Raw genomic sequence first — 15,830 nt, forward strand, 5'->3', positions numbered from 1 at the left:
ATGGAGGTCCTGGAGCCCCTAATAGGCAGACTATCTGCTCTGGAGACCCCCAATCACGGGGGTTAGGTCGCTGCTCTCCGATTGTGTAATGAACACACACAATCTGCTGCCACCGATATAATTAATGACGCTCGGATCACATTGTGTTCTCCGCGCTTTCCCCCCGGCCTTCGCTCTAGTAGCTGGCGGAAGCAGGACGGCGCTGGCAGCCATATCTGTCTCTGTTACCTGCCCACCTCTGGGGACCCCTGTTTATTAATGCGCCACTTCCCTTGATAAATTATGAAACACAAAGAAAAACTTTGTGCTCATTTTTCTGTCCTCGTTTGCATTGATTTATGTTGGTGCTCGCCACTCACCTCGAGGCCCAATAAATTCACGTTCCCCTGCGTCCCGCGAATAACGCTGGTGTCCACTGCCTGCGGTGTGAACGTCGGTATTTTCACTGTGTCCCCCAGATAAGACATGGCCCCTTATCCGGCCAGTCAATGACCTCTGCTCAGATCCCGGGGGGCGTCCGGATACATTCACACTAAGGCCCGTGGGGGCAGCGCCTTATCCCCGCATCATGCGTCCCCCTTATGCCTGTATGTTCCCACTTTGCTATGTCTTCCTATAGCAGCCCCAGGACGGGGCGGAATGTCCCAGGTCTAATACAGAGAGTATGGCATCAGTAGATACCGGAACAGTCAGGATGTGCCGGCCCAGCACTTGGAATAACATAAAATAGGAGTTGTCTCGTGGCCAGCGTCCAGCAGCCGAGCAAATGCCCGACATCTGGCACGGTGCGAGCAATGAGAAGACAAGGGCATCACAGAACGGAGCCTGCAGCTGCCTGGACTTTATCAATCCCACACTGTGCGGCCCCGGAGCGCAGGCTCCTGTCCAAGGCAATGAAGTGCAGTCACAACAATCCCGAACCGATCCGAGACCACCCTGGGAATAGGAACTGATCAGACTTATTGATCTGTTCTCCCTTTAAATTCACTGTCAAATTTCCCATTCTGCAACCAACTAAAAACCAAAGGTAATGCAGGCATCAGGGCTATGGATAAGTATAGCCACAGCTTAAAGTTCTCTCCTTAGAGATCTACAATTCTCTGCTGATTTATTATATATTATGGTTTTATAACAGAACATTTTTTTAAACAAAGCTCAAAATACTCTGAACAGACAGAAATGCATGATACGGCTGTACTCTACTAACTATCAACCACTAATAGGAGGAGCTCCCTGTATACAGAGATACATGATAATATCCTGTCTGCAGCCACCACTAGGGGGAGCTCCCTGTATACAGAGATACATGATAAGATCCTGTCTGCAGTCACCACTAGGGGGAGCTCCCTGTATACAGAGATACATGATAATATCCTGTCTGCAGCCACCACTAGGGGGAGCTCCCTGTATACAGAGATACATGATAAGATCCTGTCTGCAGTCACCACTAGGGGGAGCTCCCTGTATACAGAGATACATGATAAGATCCTGTCTACAGCCACCACTAGGGGGAGCTCCCTGTATACAGAGATACATGATAAGATCCTGTCTGCAGTCACCACTAGGGGGAGCTCCCTGTATAAAGAGATACATGATAAGATCCTGTCTGCAGCCACCTCTAGGGGGAGCTCCCTGTATACAGAGATACATGATAAGATCCTGTCTGCAGTCACCACTAGGGGGAGCTCCCTGTATACAGAGATACATGATGAGATCCTGTCTGCAGTCACCACTAGGGGGAGCTCCCTGTATACAGAGATACATGATGAGATCCTGTCTGCAGTCACCACTAGGGGGAGCTCCTTGTATACAGAGATACATGATAAGATCCTGTCTGCAGCCACCACTAGGGGGAGCTCCCTGTATACAGAGATACATGATAAGAGCCTGTCTGCAGTCACCACTAGGGGGAGCTCCCTGTATACAAAGATACATGATAAGATTCTGTCTGCATCCACCAATAGGGGGAGCTCCCTGTATACAGAGATACATGATAAGAGCCTGTCTGCAGTCACCACTAGGGGGAGCTCCCTGTATACAGAGACACATGATAAGATCCTGTCTGCAGCCACCACTAGGGGGAGCTCCCTGTATACAGAGATACATGATAAGAACCTGTCTGCAGTCACCACTAGGGGGAGCTCCCTGTATACAAAGATACATGATAAGATTCTGTCTGCATCCACCAATAGGGGGAGCTCCCTGTATACAGAGATACATGATAAGAGCCTGTCTGCAGTCACCACTAGGGGGAGCTCCCTGTATACAGAGACACATGATAAGATCCTGTCTGCAGCCACCACTAGGGGGAGCTCCCTGTATACAGAGATACATGATAAGAACCTGTCTGCAGCCACCACTAGGGGGAGCTCCCTGTATATAGAGATACATGATAAGATCCTGTCTGTAGCCACCACTAGGGGGAGCTCCCTGTATACAGAGATACATGATAAGATCCTGTCTGTAGTCACCACTAGGGGGAGCTCACTGTATACAGAGATACATGATAAGATCCTGTCTGCAGTCACCACTAGGGGGAGCTCCCTGTATACAGAGATACATGATAAGATCCTGTCTGCAGTCACCACTAGGGGGAGCTCCCTGTATACAGAGATACATGATAAGATCCTGTCTGCAGTCACCACTAGGGGGAGATCCCTGTATACAGAGATACATGATAAGATCCTGTCTGCAGTCACCACTAGGGGGAGCTCCCTGTATACAGAGATACAAGATAAGATCCTGTCTGCAGTCACCACTAGGGGGAGCTCCCTGTATATAGAGATACATGATAAAATCCTGTCTGCAGCCACCACTAGGGGGAGCTCCCTGTATACAGAGATACATAATATCCTGTCTGCAGTCACCACTAGGGGGAGCTCCCTGTATACAGAGACACATGATAAGATCCTGTCTGCAGCCACCACTAGGGGGAGCTCCCTGTATACAGAGATACATGATAAGATCCTGTCTGCAGTCACCACTAGGGGGAGCTCCCTGTATACAGAGATACATAATAAGATCCTGTCTGCAGCCACCACTAGGAGGAGCTCCCTATATACAGAGATACATAATAAGATCCTGTCTGCAGTCACCACTAGGGGGAGCTCCCTGTATACAGAGATACAAAATAAGATCCTGTCTGCAGCCACCACTAGGGGGAGCTCCCTGTATACAGAGATACATGATAAGATCCTGTCTGTAGCCACCACTAGGGGGAGCTCCCTGTATACAAAGATACATGATAAGATTCTGTCTGCATCCACCAATAGGGGGAGCTCCCTGTATACAGAGATACATGATAAGATCCTGTCTGCAGTCACCACTAGGGGGAGCTCACTGTATACAGAGATACATGATAAGATTCTGTCTGCAGCCACCACTAGGGGGAGCTCCCTGTATACAGAGATACATAATATCCTGTCTGCAGCCACCACTAGGGGGAGCTCCCTGTATACAGAGATACATAATATCCTGTCTGCAGCCACCACTAGGGGGAGCTCCCTGTATACAGAGATACATGATAAGATCCTGTCTGTAGCCACCACTAGGGGGAGCTCCCTGTATACAGAGATACATGATAAGATCCTGCCTGCAGCCACCACTAGGGGGAGCTCCCTGTATGCAGAGATACATGATAAGATCCTGCCTGCAGCCACCACTAGGGGGAGCTCCCTGTATGCAGAGATACATGATAAGATCCTGCCTGCAGCCACCACTAGGGGGAGCTCCCTGTATACAGAGATACATCATAAGATCCTGCCTGCAGCCACCACTAGGGGGAGCTCCCTGTATGCAGAGATACATGATAAGATCCTGTCTGCAGCTACCACTAGGGTGAGCTCCCTGTATACAGAGATACATGATAAGATCCTGCCTGCAGCCACCACTAGGGGGAGCTCCCTGTATGCAGAGATACACGATAAGATCCTGTCTGCAGCCACCACTAGGGGGAGCTCCCTGTATACAGAGATACACGATAAGATCCTGCCTGCAGTCACCACTAGGTGGAGCTCTCTGTATACAGAGATACATAATATCCTGTCTGCAGCCACCACCAGGGGGAGCTCCCTGTATACAGAGATACATAAGATCCTGTCTGCAGCCACCACTAGGGGGAGCTCCCTGTATACACAGATACAAGATAAGATCCTGTCTGCAGCCACCACTAGGGGGAGCTCCCTGTATACAGAGATACATGATAAGATCCTGTCTGTAGCCACCACTAGGGGGAGCTCCCTGTATACAGAGATACATGATAAGATTCTGTCTGCATCCACCACTAGGGGGAGCTCCCTGTATACAGAGATACATGATAAGATCCTGTCTGCAGTCACCACTAGGGGGAGCTCCCTGTATACAGAGATACATGATAAGATTCTGTCTGCAGCCACCACTAGGGGGAGCTCCCTGTATACAGAGATATGAGATCCTGTCTGCAGCCACCACTAGGGGGAGCTCCTTGTATACAGAGATATATAAGATCCTGTCTGCAGCCACCACTAGGGGGAGCTCCCAGTATGCAGAGATACATGATAAGATCCTGTCTGTAGCCACCACTAGGGTGAGCTCCCTGTATACAGAGATACATGATAAGATTCTGTCTGCAGCCACCACTAGGGGGAGCTCCCTGTATACAGAGATACATGATAAGATTCTGTCTGCATCCACCACTAGGGGGAGCTCCCTGTATACAGAGATACATGATAAGATTCTGTCTGCATCCACCACTAGGGGGAGCTCCCTGTATACAGAGATACATGATAAGATCCTGTCTGCAGTCACCACTAAGGGGAGCTCCCTGTATACAGAGATACATGATAAGATTCTGTCTGCAGCCACCACTAGGGGGAGCTCCCTGTATACAGAGATATGAGATCCTGTCTGCAGCCACCACTAGGGGGAGCTCCTTGTATACAGAGATACATGATAAGATCCTGTCTGCAGCCACCACTAGGGGGAGCTCCCTGTATACAGAGATACATGATAAGATTCTGTCTGCATCCACCACTAGGGGGAGCTCCCTGTATACAGAGATACATGATAAGATTCTGTCTGCAGCCACCACTAGGGGGAGCTCCCTGTATACAGAGATATGAGATCCTGTCTGCAGCCACCACTAGGGGGAGCTCCTTGTATACAGAGATATACAAGATCCTGTCTGCAGCCACCACTAGGGGGAGCTCCCTGTATACAGAGATACATGATAAGATCCTGCCTGCAGCCACCACTAGGGGGAGCTCCCTGTATGCAGAGATACATGATAAGATCCTGCCTGCAGCCACCACTAGGGGGAGCTCCCTGTATGCAGAGATACATGATAAGATCCTGTCTGCAGTCTCCACTAGGGGGAGCTCCCTGTATAGAGAGATACATGATAAGATCCTGTCTGCAGTCACCACTAGGGGGAGCTCCCTGTATACAGAGATACATGATAAGATCCTGTCTGCAGTCACCACTAGGGGGAGCTCCCTGTATACAGAGATACATGATAAGATCCTGTCTGCAGCCACCACTAGGGGGAGCTCCCTGTATACAGAGATACATGATAAGATCCTGCCTGCAGCCACCACTAGGGGGAGCTCCCTGTATGTAGAGATACATGATAAGATCCTGTCTGCAGCCACCACTAGGGGGAGCTCCCTGTATAGAGAGATACATGATAAGATCCTGTCTGCAGTCACCACTAGGGGGAGCTCCCTGTATACAGATACATGATAAGATCCTGTCTGCAGCCACCACTAGGGGGAGCTCCCTGTATACAGAGATATATAAGATCCTGCCTGCAGCCACCACTAGGGGGAGCTCCCTGTATACAGAGATACATAAGATCCTGCCTGCAGCCACCACTAGGGGGAGCTCCCTGTATACAGAGATACATAAGATCCTGTCTGCAGCCACCACTAGGGGGAGCTCCCTGTATACAGAGATACATAAGATCCTGTCTGCAGTCACCACTAGGGGGAGCTCCCTGTATACAGAGATATATAAGATCCTGTCTGCAGCCACCACTAGGGGGAGCTCCCTGTGTACAGAGATATATATAAGATCCTGCCTGCAGCCACCACTAGGGGGAGCTCCCTGTATACAGAGATACATGATAAGATCCTGTCTGCAGCCACCACTAGGGGGAGCTCCCTGTATACAGAGATATATATAAGATCCTGCCTGCAGCCACCACTAGGGGGAGCTCCCTGTATACAGAGATACATAAGATCCTGTCTGCAGTCACCACTAGGGGGAGCTCCCTGTATACAGAGATATATAAGATCCTGTCTGCAGTCACCACTAGGGGGAGCTCCCTGTATACAGAGATATATAAGATCCTGTCTGCAGCCACCACTAGGGGGAGCTCCCTGTGTACAGAGATATATATAAGATCCTGTCTGCAGCCACCACTAGGGGGAGCTCCCTGTATACAGAGATACATAATATCCTGTCTGCAGCCACCACTAGGGGGAGCTCCCTGTGTACAGAGAGATATATAAGATCCTGTCTGCAGCCACCACTAGGGGGAGCTCCCTGTATACAGAGATATACAAGATCCTGTCTGCAGCCACCACTAGGGGGAGCTCCCTGTGTACAGAGATATATATAAGATCCTGCCTGCAGCCACCACTAGGGGGAGCTCCCATATGACTTTTCCTATATTGGAAAATACAAGGTTTCTGCTGCTTCGGTAAAAAGCTTTTTCATCTGAGATGTAAAAACAGTTTTCAAAAGAAGCCAAAACTGAGTCCATTCTACATTGACGACTTTCCTTCCCGTTTTCTGCCTACGCCCTGAGCTGACAGTAATGAGGCGGCGATCAGACATTTATGTTGTAGGTTTCCTCCTGAGATCGCTCTGGATAATGGCTCCTTTCTCCGCTCTCCGCTTCTGCCATAATGAACCCCATATCCCAGCCCCTCACACTTGCTGGAGAGGAACTGACAGCTCTCAGTGTTTGCTCTAAACCCCACCGATGATTCCTGGACTCCGATCCTAAAATGATTTTAAATACTTATACTTGTCAGAATGGTTTATAGATTGTAGAAATCCAGCGAGACTGAGAGCATGAGAAATACCCAGAGCTAAACACTGAGATCTGGGACCCGTCACCCCCGGATTAAGGTCATGAGCTGCGCCTGCCGGCTGCCCACCGAGCGCTGACAGCTAGACGTCTTCACTGAAGGGGAGTTCTGGGTTTATTGTAAAAAAATTCTGCAACTTTCTAACTTTCTTTGTGATTAAGTTCCTTATAATTTTCAATATCTCTGCTTGCTGTGAACCAATGGGACCAGAAAAAAAGGCTAAAAACCCAGAGCGTTGTAAGGTTTCTCACAGCTCAGGGTTTGCCATGCACTGATACATTGTAACAAAGAGGAGATACTGGAGCCGCTGCCTGTTTAGCTCACAAGCGAATACATTGTAGCAAACGCTGTGAAGTATCGGGTCGGGTCTGGTTAAACTTGGTCTTGAAAACTGTGAGGAATGGAATTGTGATGCCCAGGAGAAAGCTCCAGAACCGCTCTTTATAAAAGGATTGGAGATAATGAAGGATATACTGCAGCATTCATAGTGACAGCTGCATTCTCTGTTATCAGCCATTACACTGCGGCCTCCTGCGAGACATTGTGTGGCTGGTGGGAGACGTTGCTAACACAACGGCACTTTATAAGATCTGGACTGTGACCGGCCCTTTAATATTATTTCTATTGCAGCAGCAGAAAAGAGGTTAATTAAAGGATAATTTAACACTACGTTCTCTCCTGGACTCACATTTTCCGCCTGCGCCCAGATCTGGGTTTTAGTCCTAATCCGGTTGTGATGTTATTGTAAGTAATGACTGAGATGACAATTAAAGTAAACTGCGGCCGCTCTGCGCTGGCAAGAAGTCGCTCCGCGCACGTGACACATGTGCATCCAGAGAGCGGGGTCGTGCGAGGCCAATGAGATCAACTGAGGACCCCCGGAAACAAGAGGATGGGGATCAGCCTGACGACGACTGCGCCTAGACCCGTCCACAGCGGACTGAACCGCGAGGTTAAAGGGCGACTCCACCCCAAGGAAAAACGACCTTACAGATACTAACGGTGAATTCTTGAAATTATTGCATCATCTATCAATTATTTATCTATTATTATCTGCGGAATATGTTGGCGCTATATAAATAAAATTATTATCTATACATCTATCTCATTCCATCTATCTATCTATCTATCTATCTATCTATCTATCTATCTATCTATCTATCATGTATCTATTATCTATCTATCTATCTATCTATTATCTATCTATCTATTATCTATCTATCTATTAATCTATCTATCTATTATCTATCTATCTATCTATCTATCATCTATCTATCATCTATCTATCATCTATCTATCATCTATCTATCTATTATCTATCTATCTATTATCTATCTATTATCTATCTATCTATTATCTATCTATCTATCTATCTATCTATTATCTATCTATCCATTATCTATCTATTATCTATTATCTATCTATCTATTATCTATCTATCTATTATCTATCTATAGATCTATCTATCTATACAATCTAACCATCCATCCATCCATCATGTACAGGGTGAACTTACCATCCATAGGAGTCAGGTAATCATGGAGGTGGCCCACGCTCCCCGCGGCTCCAGTCTGCAGTAGGAGCTCTCCGTAGGGACTGGGGTGTCCGGCCAGCAGCGTCATCTGGTGGTAATAATCCGCAGGGTTGACGCCAGGTGGCGGGGGCGCAATTCCAAAGATGCCTCTTTCTTTTAAGTGCTCATGGGCCACTGTGAGGAGAGAGCAGAGCGGGGTTACCAGGTGACTCTTGCACTTCTCTACCCCGTTTGGAAATATTTCAGAAGGTTGAAGAATGGAGACTGGGAGTGTTTGTTCAGCCAGACAAAGGCCACCGGATGGACGCTGGATAATATCTCCATTTTCATCTCTGAGGTTATTTTTAGAAGGTTCTCATAATGGGGTCTTGACATTGACAGATATGCCCCTCCAACCACAGACAACCAAAACACAAGGAAAGCACAAAGCATCACTACAACACGTCATTAATATCAATGGTTACATTTTATAATACTAATAGTCACATTGTAACTAGTTACATAAAGTAAATTCTAGAATAGAAATTGAAACAAAAATAGGACTGGATGCAATGTGCCCCCACGGAATGTGCGGCTTGGTGCTATTGTTAGATTTACATTGTAAATTAATTTTTGATTGTTGGAAAGAAAAAGTAAAATTAGATAAAATTATGCTTTAAATATATATACAGGGGCTTCTCACAAAATTAGAATATCATTAAAAACGTTACTTTATTTCAGTTCTTCAATAGAAAAAGTGAATCTCATTCTATAGAGTCATTACACACAGAGTGATCTACAGTGGGGCAAAAAAGTATTTAGTCAGTCAGCAATAGTGCAAGTTCCACCACTTAAAAAGATGAGAGGCGTCTGTAATTTACATCATAGGTAGACCTCAACTATGGGAGACAAACTGAGAAAAAAAAATCCAGAAAATCACATTGTCTGTTTTTTTAACATTTTATTTGCATATTATGGTGGAAAATAAGTATTTGGTCAGAAACAAAATTTCATCTCAATACTTTGTAATATATCCTTTGTTGGCAATGACAGAGGTCAAACGTTTTCTGTAAGTCTTCACAAGGTTGCCACACACTGTTGTTGGTATGTTGGCCCATTCCTCCATGCAGATCTCCTCTAGAGCAGTGATGTTTTTGGCTTTTCGCTTGGCAACACGGACTTTCAACTCCCTCCAAAGGTTTTCTATAGGGTTGAGATCTGGAGACTGGCTAGGCCACTCCAGGACCTTGAAATGCTTCTTACGAAGCCACTCCTTCGTTGCCCTGGCGGTGTGCTTTGGATCATTGTCATGTTGAAAGACCCAGCCACGTTTCATCTTCAATGCCCTTGCTGATGGAAGGAGGTTTGCACTCAAAATCTCACGATACATGGCCCCATTCATTCTTTCATGTACCCGGATCAGTCATCCTGGCCCCTTTGCAGAGAAACAGCCCCAAAGCATGATGTTTTCACCACCATGCTTTACAGTAGGTATTGTGTTTGCAACTCAGTATTCTTTTTCCTCCAAACACGACAAGTTGTGTTTCTACCAAACAGTTCCAGTTTGTTTTCATCAGACCATAGGACATTCTCCCAAAACTCCTCTGGATCATCCAAATGCTCTTTAGCAAACTTCAGACGGGCCCGGACATGTACTGGCTTAAGCAGTGGGACACGTCTGGCCCTGCAGGATCTGAGTCCATGGTGGCGTAGTGTGTTACTTATGGTAGGCCTTGTTACATTGGTCCCAGCTCTCTGCAGTTCATTCACTAGGTCCCCCCGCGTGGTTCTGGGATTTTTGCTCACCGTTCTTGTGATCATTCTGACCCCACGGGGTGGGATTTTGCGTGGAGTCCCAGATCGAGGGAGATTATCAGTGGTCTTGTATGTCTTCCATTTTCTAATTATTGCTCCCACTGTTGATTTCTTCACTCCAAGCTGGTTGGCTATTGCAGATTCAGTCTTCCCAGCCTGGTGCAGGGCTACAATTTTGTTTCTGGTGTCCTTTGACAGCTCTTTGGTCTTGACCATAGTGGAGTTTGGAGTCAGACTGTTTGAGGGTGTGCACAGGTGTCTTTTTATACTGATAACAAGTTTAAACAGGTGCCATTACTACAGGTAATGAGTGGAGGAAAGAGGAGACTCTTAAAGAAGAAGTTACAGGTCTGTGAGAGCCAGAAATCTTGATTGTTTGTTTCTGACCAAATACTTATTTTCCACCATAATATGCAAAAAAAATGATAAAAAAACAGACAATGTGATTTTCTGGATTTTTTTTTCTCAGTTTGTCTCCCATAGTTGAGGTCTACCTATGATGTAAATTACAGACGCCTCTCATCTTTTTAAGTGGTGGAACTTGCACTATTGCTGACTGACTAAATACTTTTTTGCCCCACTGTATGTCACGTGTTTATTTCTGTTAATGTTGATGATTATGGCTTACAGCCAACGACAACCCAAAAGTTATTATCTCAGTAAATTAGGAAGCCATTACATGTGTTTATTGTTAATTATTCTAAGTGTTTATAAAGGTCCCTTAGTCTGTTTCAGTAGCTCCACAATCATGGAGAAGACTGCTGACCTGACAGATGTCCAGAAGGCGTCACTGACACACTCCACAAGGAGGGGAAGCCACAAAAGGTCATCGGTAAAGAAGCCGCTGTTCACACAGTGCTGTATCCAAGGATATTAATGGAAAGTGGAAAAAGTGTGGTAGAAAAAGGTGCACAAGCAACCGGGATAACCGCAGCCTGGAAAGGATTGTTAAGAAAAGGCCATTTAATAATGTGGTGGAGATTCACAAGGAGCGGACGCTGCTGGAGTCATTGCTTCACCGCACACAGACGTCTCCAGGACATGGGCTACAAGTGTCACATTCCTTGTGTCCGGCCACTCATGACCAATAGACAACGCCAGAAGCGTCTATTGTGGATTTTGACATGTGTTTAGGATCCATTTGTAGAATTTGTTCAAATTTCATTGAATCCATTCTTCCCTCTTCCCGTGAAATATTCACTAGTGCCTTTGAACAACACAACCCCAAAGAGTGACTGATCCACACCATGCTTAATGATTGGCAAAATTGTAATCAAACCCACAACCTGTATCATTGCAGGCAGCAGCTAAACTTATGAGCCGCAGCCTACGCTGGCATCACTGGGTGGATTCTCTGTACACCCCTGGTCAAAATTACTGTTATTGTGAACCATTATTTTTTGAGAGTCATTTTTTACATTTTAAAATTAACTAAAGGAAAATGGGCAGATGCAAAAGTTTGTGCACCCTTAGAGATTTGTGTGCTCAGATTACGCTGACCAAGGTTTCAGACCCTAATAAACCTGTTAAGGTACCGTCACATTCAGCGACACTGCAGCGATATAGACAACGATGCCGATCGCTGCAGCGTCGCTGTTTAGTCGCTGGAGAGCTGTCACACAGACAGCTCTCCAGCGACCAACGATGCCAAAGTCCCCGGGTAACCAGGGTAAACATTGGGTTACTAAGCGCAGGGCCGCACTTAGTAACCCAATGTTTACCCTGGTTACCATTGTAAATGTAAAAAAAACAAACACTACATACTTACCTACCGCTGTCTGTCGCGTCCCTCGGCGTCAGCTTCCCTGCACTGTGTAAGCGCCGGCCATAAAGCAGAGCACAGCGGTGACGTCACCGCTCTGCTTTACGGCCGGCACTCACAGTCAGTGCGAGAAGCTGACGCCAAGGGATGCGACAGACACCGGAAGGTAAGTATGTAGTGTTTGGTTTTTTTTTTACATTTACAACGGTAACCAGGGTAAACATCGGGTTACTAAGCGCGGCCCTGCGCTTAGTAACCCGATGTTTACCCTGGTTACCAGTGAACACATCGCTGGATCGGCGTCACACACACCGATTCAGTGATGTCAGCGGGAGATCCAGCGACGAAATAAAGTTCTGGACTTCTAGCTCCGACCAGCGATGTCACAGCAGGATCCTGATCGCTGCTGCGTGTCAAACACAACGATATCGCTATCCAGGACGCTGCAACGTCACGGATCGCTACCGTTATCGCACTAAAGTTGTACAGTGTGAAGGTACGTTAAGGGTTATGGCTCGTTCACTATCATCGTTAGGAAAGGACGGGTGATGCAAATTTCCAGCTTTATTAAAACCCAGCCTCCTCTAACCTTGTGCCAAAAACCAGCAGCCATTGGTTCTTCTAAGCAGCTGCCGAGAACTCTGAGAATGAAAATGATGGAGGCCACAAAGTAGGAGAAGACTATAAGAAGATAGCAAAGTGTTTTCAAGTTGCACATTCCTCAGCTTGAAACATTTACATCTGCCCATTTTCCTTTAGTTAACTTTAAAATGTAAAAAATGACTAAAAAATAACGGTTCACAATAACAGTAATTTTGACCAGGGGTGTACAGAGAATCCACCCAGTGATGCCAGCGTAGGCTGCGGCTCATAAGTTTAACTGCTGCCTGCAATGATACAGGTTGAGGGTTTGATTCCCGATGTGACCAGATTACAAGAAAGCAGAGAATTGTGTAATATGTCAGTGTGTGCAGAGAGATGGCGGCTTCTCCCCCGATGAGGAGCTACGGAGTGATGAAGGCGCCCTAAGAAGACGCTGCACAGAGAGAGAAGTGAGTATTCGGAGTCGGGATGAAGCCCGATGTGCCGGGACGGCGCTGGGACCTGTCCCCACAGAACATGCCGACTCTCCACTGCCCTGACATCATCTGTTGGAACGAATTGGGAAGACCAAACCTCTGCGGTAATTTGTATGGGCATCGCTGGATTTTATCACCAGGCGAAACTCTAGTGAGATGAGCATCATATACAGGACGACACCAGTGTGAACGCGGCCTCGCTACGCAACATCATTTCATGGAATGGGAAAGATAAAGTTGCATATTTTATAGCCAAACGTGTAGACATGTATGTGTGATATCACTATAGAGGGGGCGGCCGTGTGAACGCCCCCCATCCTGTAGGAAACTTCTGAACGGCCCCATTAATGTCGCCTCCACTCTCCGTGATGCTGAGGAGACACACATGGGCCTGGAGATGTGCTGGACGCGGCGAGGCTCGGCGTCTGGCTCCCTGAATCTCTGCACTTTGCCAGCGACAATTATAGAAATTCTCACAGCTGCAAATCCTCAAAACTCCATCCAGAGAGGAGCGAGGGGGCGGCGAACCCAGAGGAAAAATAAATAGTGTCACCCTCTGTCCAAATCCATTCAAGGAGAAAATGTTCAAGGCTGAGAACATGGACGAAGCCTCGCAGATGGCGATGAAGCGTGCGGGGAGATGGGAGGCCAATGGGATTAACCAACCTCCGCTGCAGGTTTTACAAGATACCGAGGCCAAAAATAAAGAACGTTGAAGACAAACTTCCAAGTCTTGGCCATTAGGTGAACATTCTAGCCTCACTTTTCTAACCCTCGACCTGTTGGGCTGTGTCCACAATACCGGCCTCTTCTCGGTGAATCTGCCCCGTGGCCTCCAGAACTCGCTCATGTACAGAATACAGACTATAGGGAAAACCTCATTGGCGCAGGGGAGTCTATCACTAGGGGATCTGCCCTGCAATAGACAGGAAGGACACTGTGTAATACCTCATATCCCCTGTGGGGGCACTGCAGATAAATGTACCACTTACTGCCAGGGTCACTACAGATCCCAGATGATTGCGGGGGATCTCAGAAGAATCACCAGATCCCAGAGGAGCTTTCTGACTAGAAGGGAATGTCAAAACTGGAAAACTCCTTTAAATGGTCGTCCCACTAAACCAACAAGTGCCACCATGCCCTATTGAAGTGATTTGATGTGAGCATGGTACTTCAAATGGGACCCCTCGGAGCCACAGCGGAGGGGCCCTAACAAAGGTCTCCTCCTGATATGGGGCCCCATTCATGGTTGGCCATCCATTTGAATATCTGGCATGTAAGTTCACGTTTACGTCCCATTAATTGATCGCTGGAGGTTTCTGAAGATCAACGTGTGGCAATGACATGATTACACGGCGACTTTCATATAAAAACGGTTGTCTTATTAAAGGCATTCGCCTAAAATGAAATATGTGCCATAAATATAGGGGCTGCCGACCGATGCCAAGAACAGAGGGACTTGTTCCAGCAGGGAGGTGGGCACTGGATGCTTTTGGGCATTGTGGGGGGTAACTGTTCATTTTTTATAGATTTGCTCTGGACCTTATATAAAATATATGGTTTGTGCGCTGGACCTGACTGGCGGCTCAGAGGCCTGTAACATCCTGGACCTGACTGGCGGCTCGGGGGCTTGTAACACCCTGGACCTGACTGGCGGCTCGGAGGCCTGTAACACCCTGGACCTGACTGGCGGCTCGGGGGCTTGTAACACCTTGGACCTGACTGGCGGCTCGGGGGCCTGTAACACCCTGGACCTGACTGGCGGCTCGGGGGCCTGTAACACCCTGGACCTGACTGGCGGCTCGGAGGCCTGTAACACCCTGGACCTGACTGGCGGCTCGGGGGCCTGTAACACCCTGGACCTGACTGGCGGCTCGGGGGCCTGTAACACCCTGGACCTGACTGGCGGCTCGGGGGCCTGTAACATCCTGGACCTGACTGGCGGCTCGGGGGCCTGTAACACCCTGGACCTGACTGGCGGCTCGGGGGCCTGTAACACCCTGGATCTGACTGGCGGCTCGATGGCCTGTAACTCCCTGGACCTGACTGGCGGCTCGGGGGCTTGTAACACCCTGGACCTGACTGGCGGCTCGGGGGCTTGTAACACCCTGGACCTGACTGGCGGCTCGGGGGCCTGTAACACCCTGGACCTGACTGGCGGCTCGGGGGCCTGTAACACCCTGGACCTGACTGGCGGCTCGGGGGCCTGTAACACCCTGGACCTGACTGGCGGCTCGATGGCCTGTAACACCCTGGACCTGACTGGCGGCTCGATGGCCTGTAACTCCCTGGACCTGACTGGCATCTCGGGGGCCTGTAACACCCTGGACCTGACTGGCATCTCGGGGGCCTGTAACACCCTGGACCTGACTGGCATCTCGGGGGCCTGTAACACCCTGGACCTGACTGGCATCTCGGGGGCCTGTAACACCCTGGACCTGACTGGCATCTCGGGGGCCTGTAACACCCTGGACCTGACTGGCGGCTCGGGGGCCTGTAACACCCTGGACCTGACTGGCGGCTCGGGGGCCTGTAACACCCTGGACCTGACTGGCGGCTCGATGGCCTGTAACTCCCTGGACCTGACT

At 48.2% G+C, this 15,830-nt stretch overlaps 1 protein-coding gene across 3 annotated transcripts in view; it reads right to left on the reverse strand.

The window, feature by feature from the left end:
- The window catches only part of GLI2 (GLI family zinc finger 2), a 138,599-nt gene that overhangs the window by 24,393 nt on the left and 98,376 nt on the right, over positions 1-15,830 (reverse strand). For all 3 annotated transcript variants that reach the window (XR_011314606.1, XM_069732642.1, XM_069732641.1), the window contains exon 5: positions 8,590-8,781. Coding sequence is in view for 2 of the 3 variants with exons in the window: in XM_069732642.1 (XP_069588743.1) it covers positions 8,590-8,781 (192 nt within the window). In the remaining variant the exon portion in view is untranslated. The remainder of the gene's footprint in view (positions 1-8,589; positions 8,782-15,830) is intronic.

This window comes from Ranitomeya imitator, chromosome 7, assembly GCF_032444005.1.
Source record: "Ranitomeya imitator isolate aRanImi1 chromosome 7, aRanImi1.pri, whole genome shotgun sequence".
Lineage (NCBI taxonomy): Eukaryota > Metazoa > Chordata > Amphibia > Anura > Dendrobatidae > Ranitomeya > Ranitomeya imitator.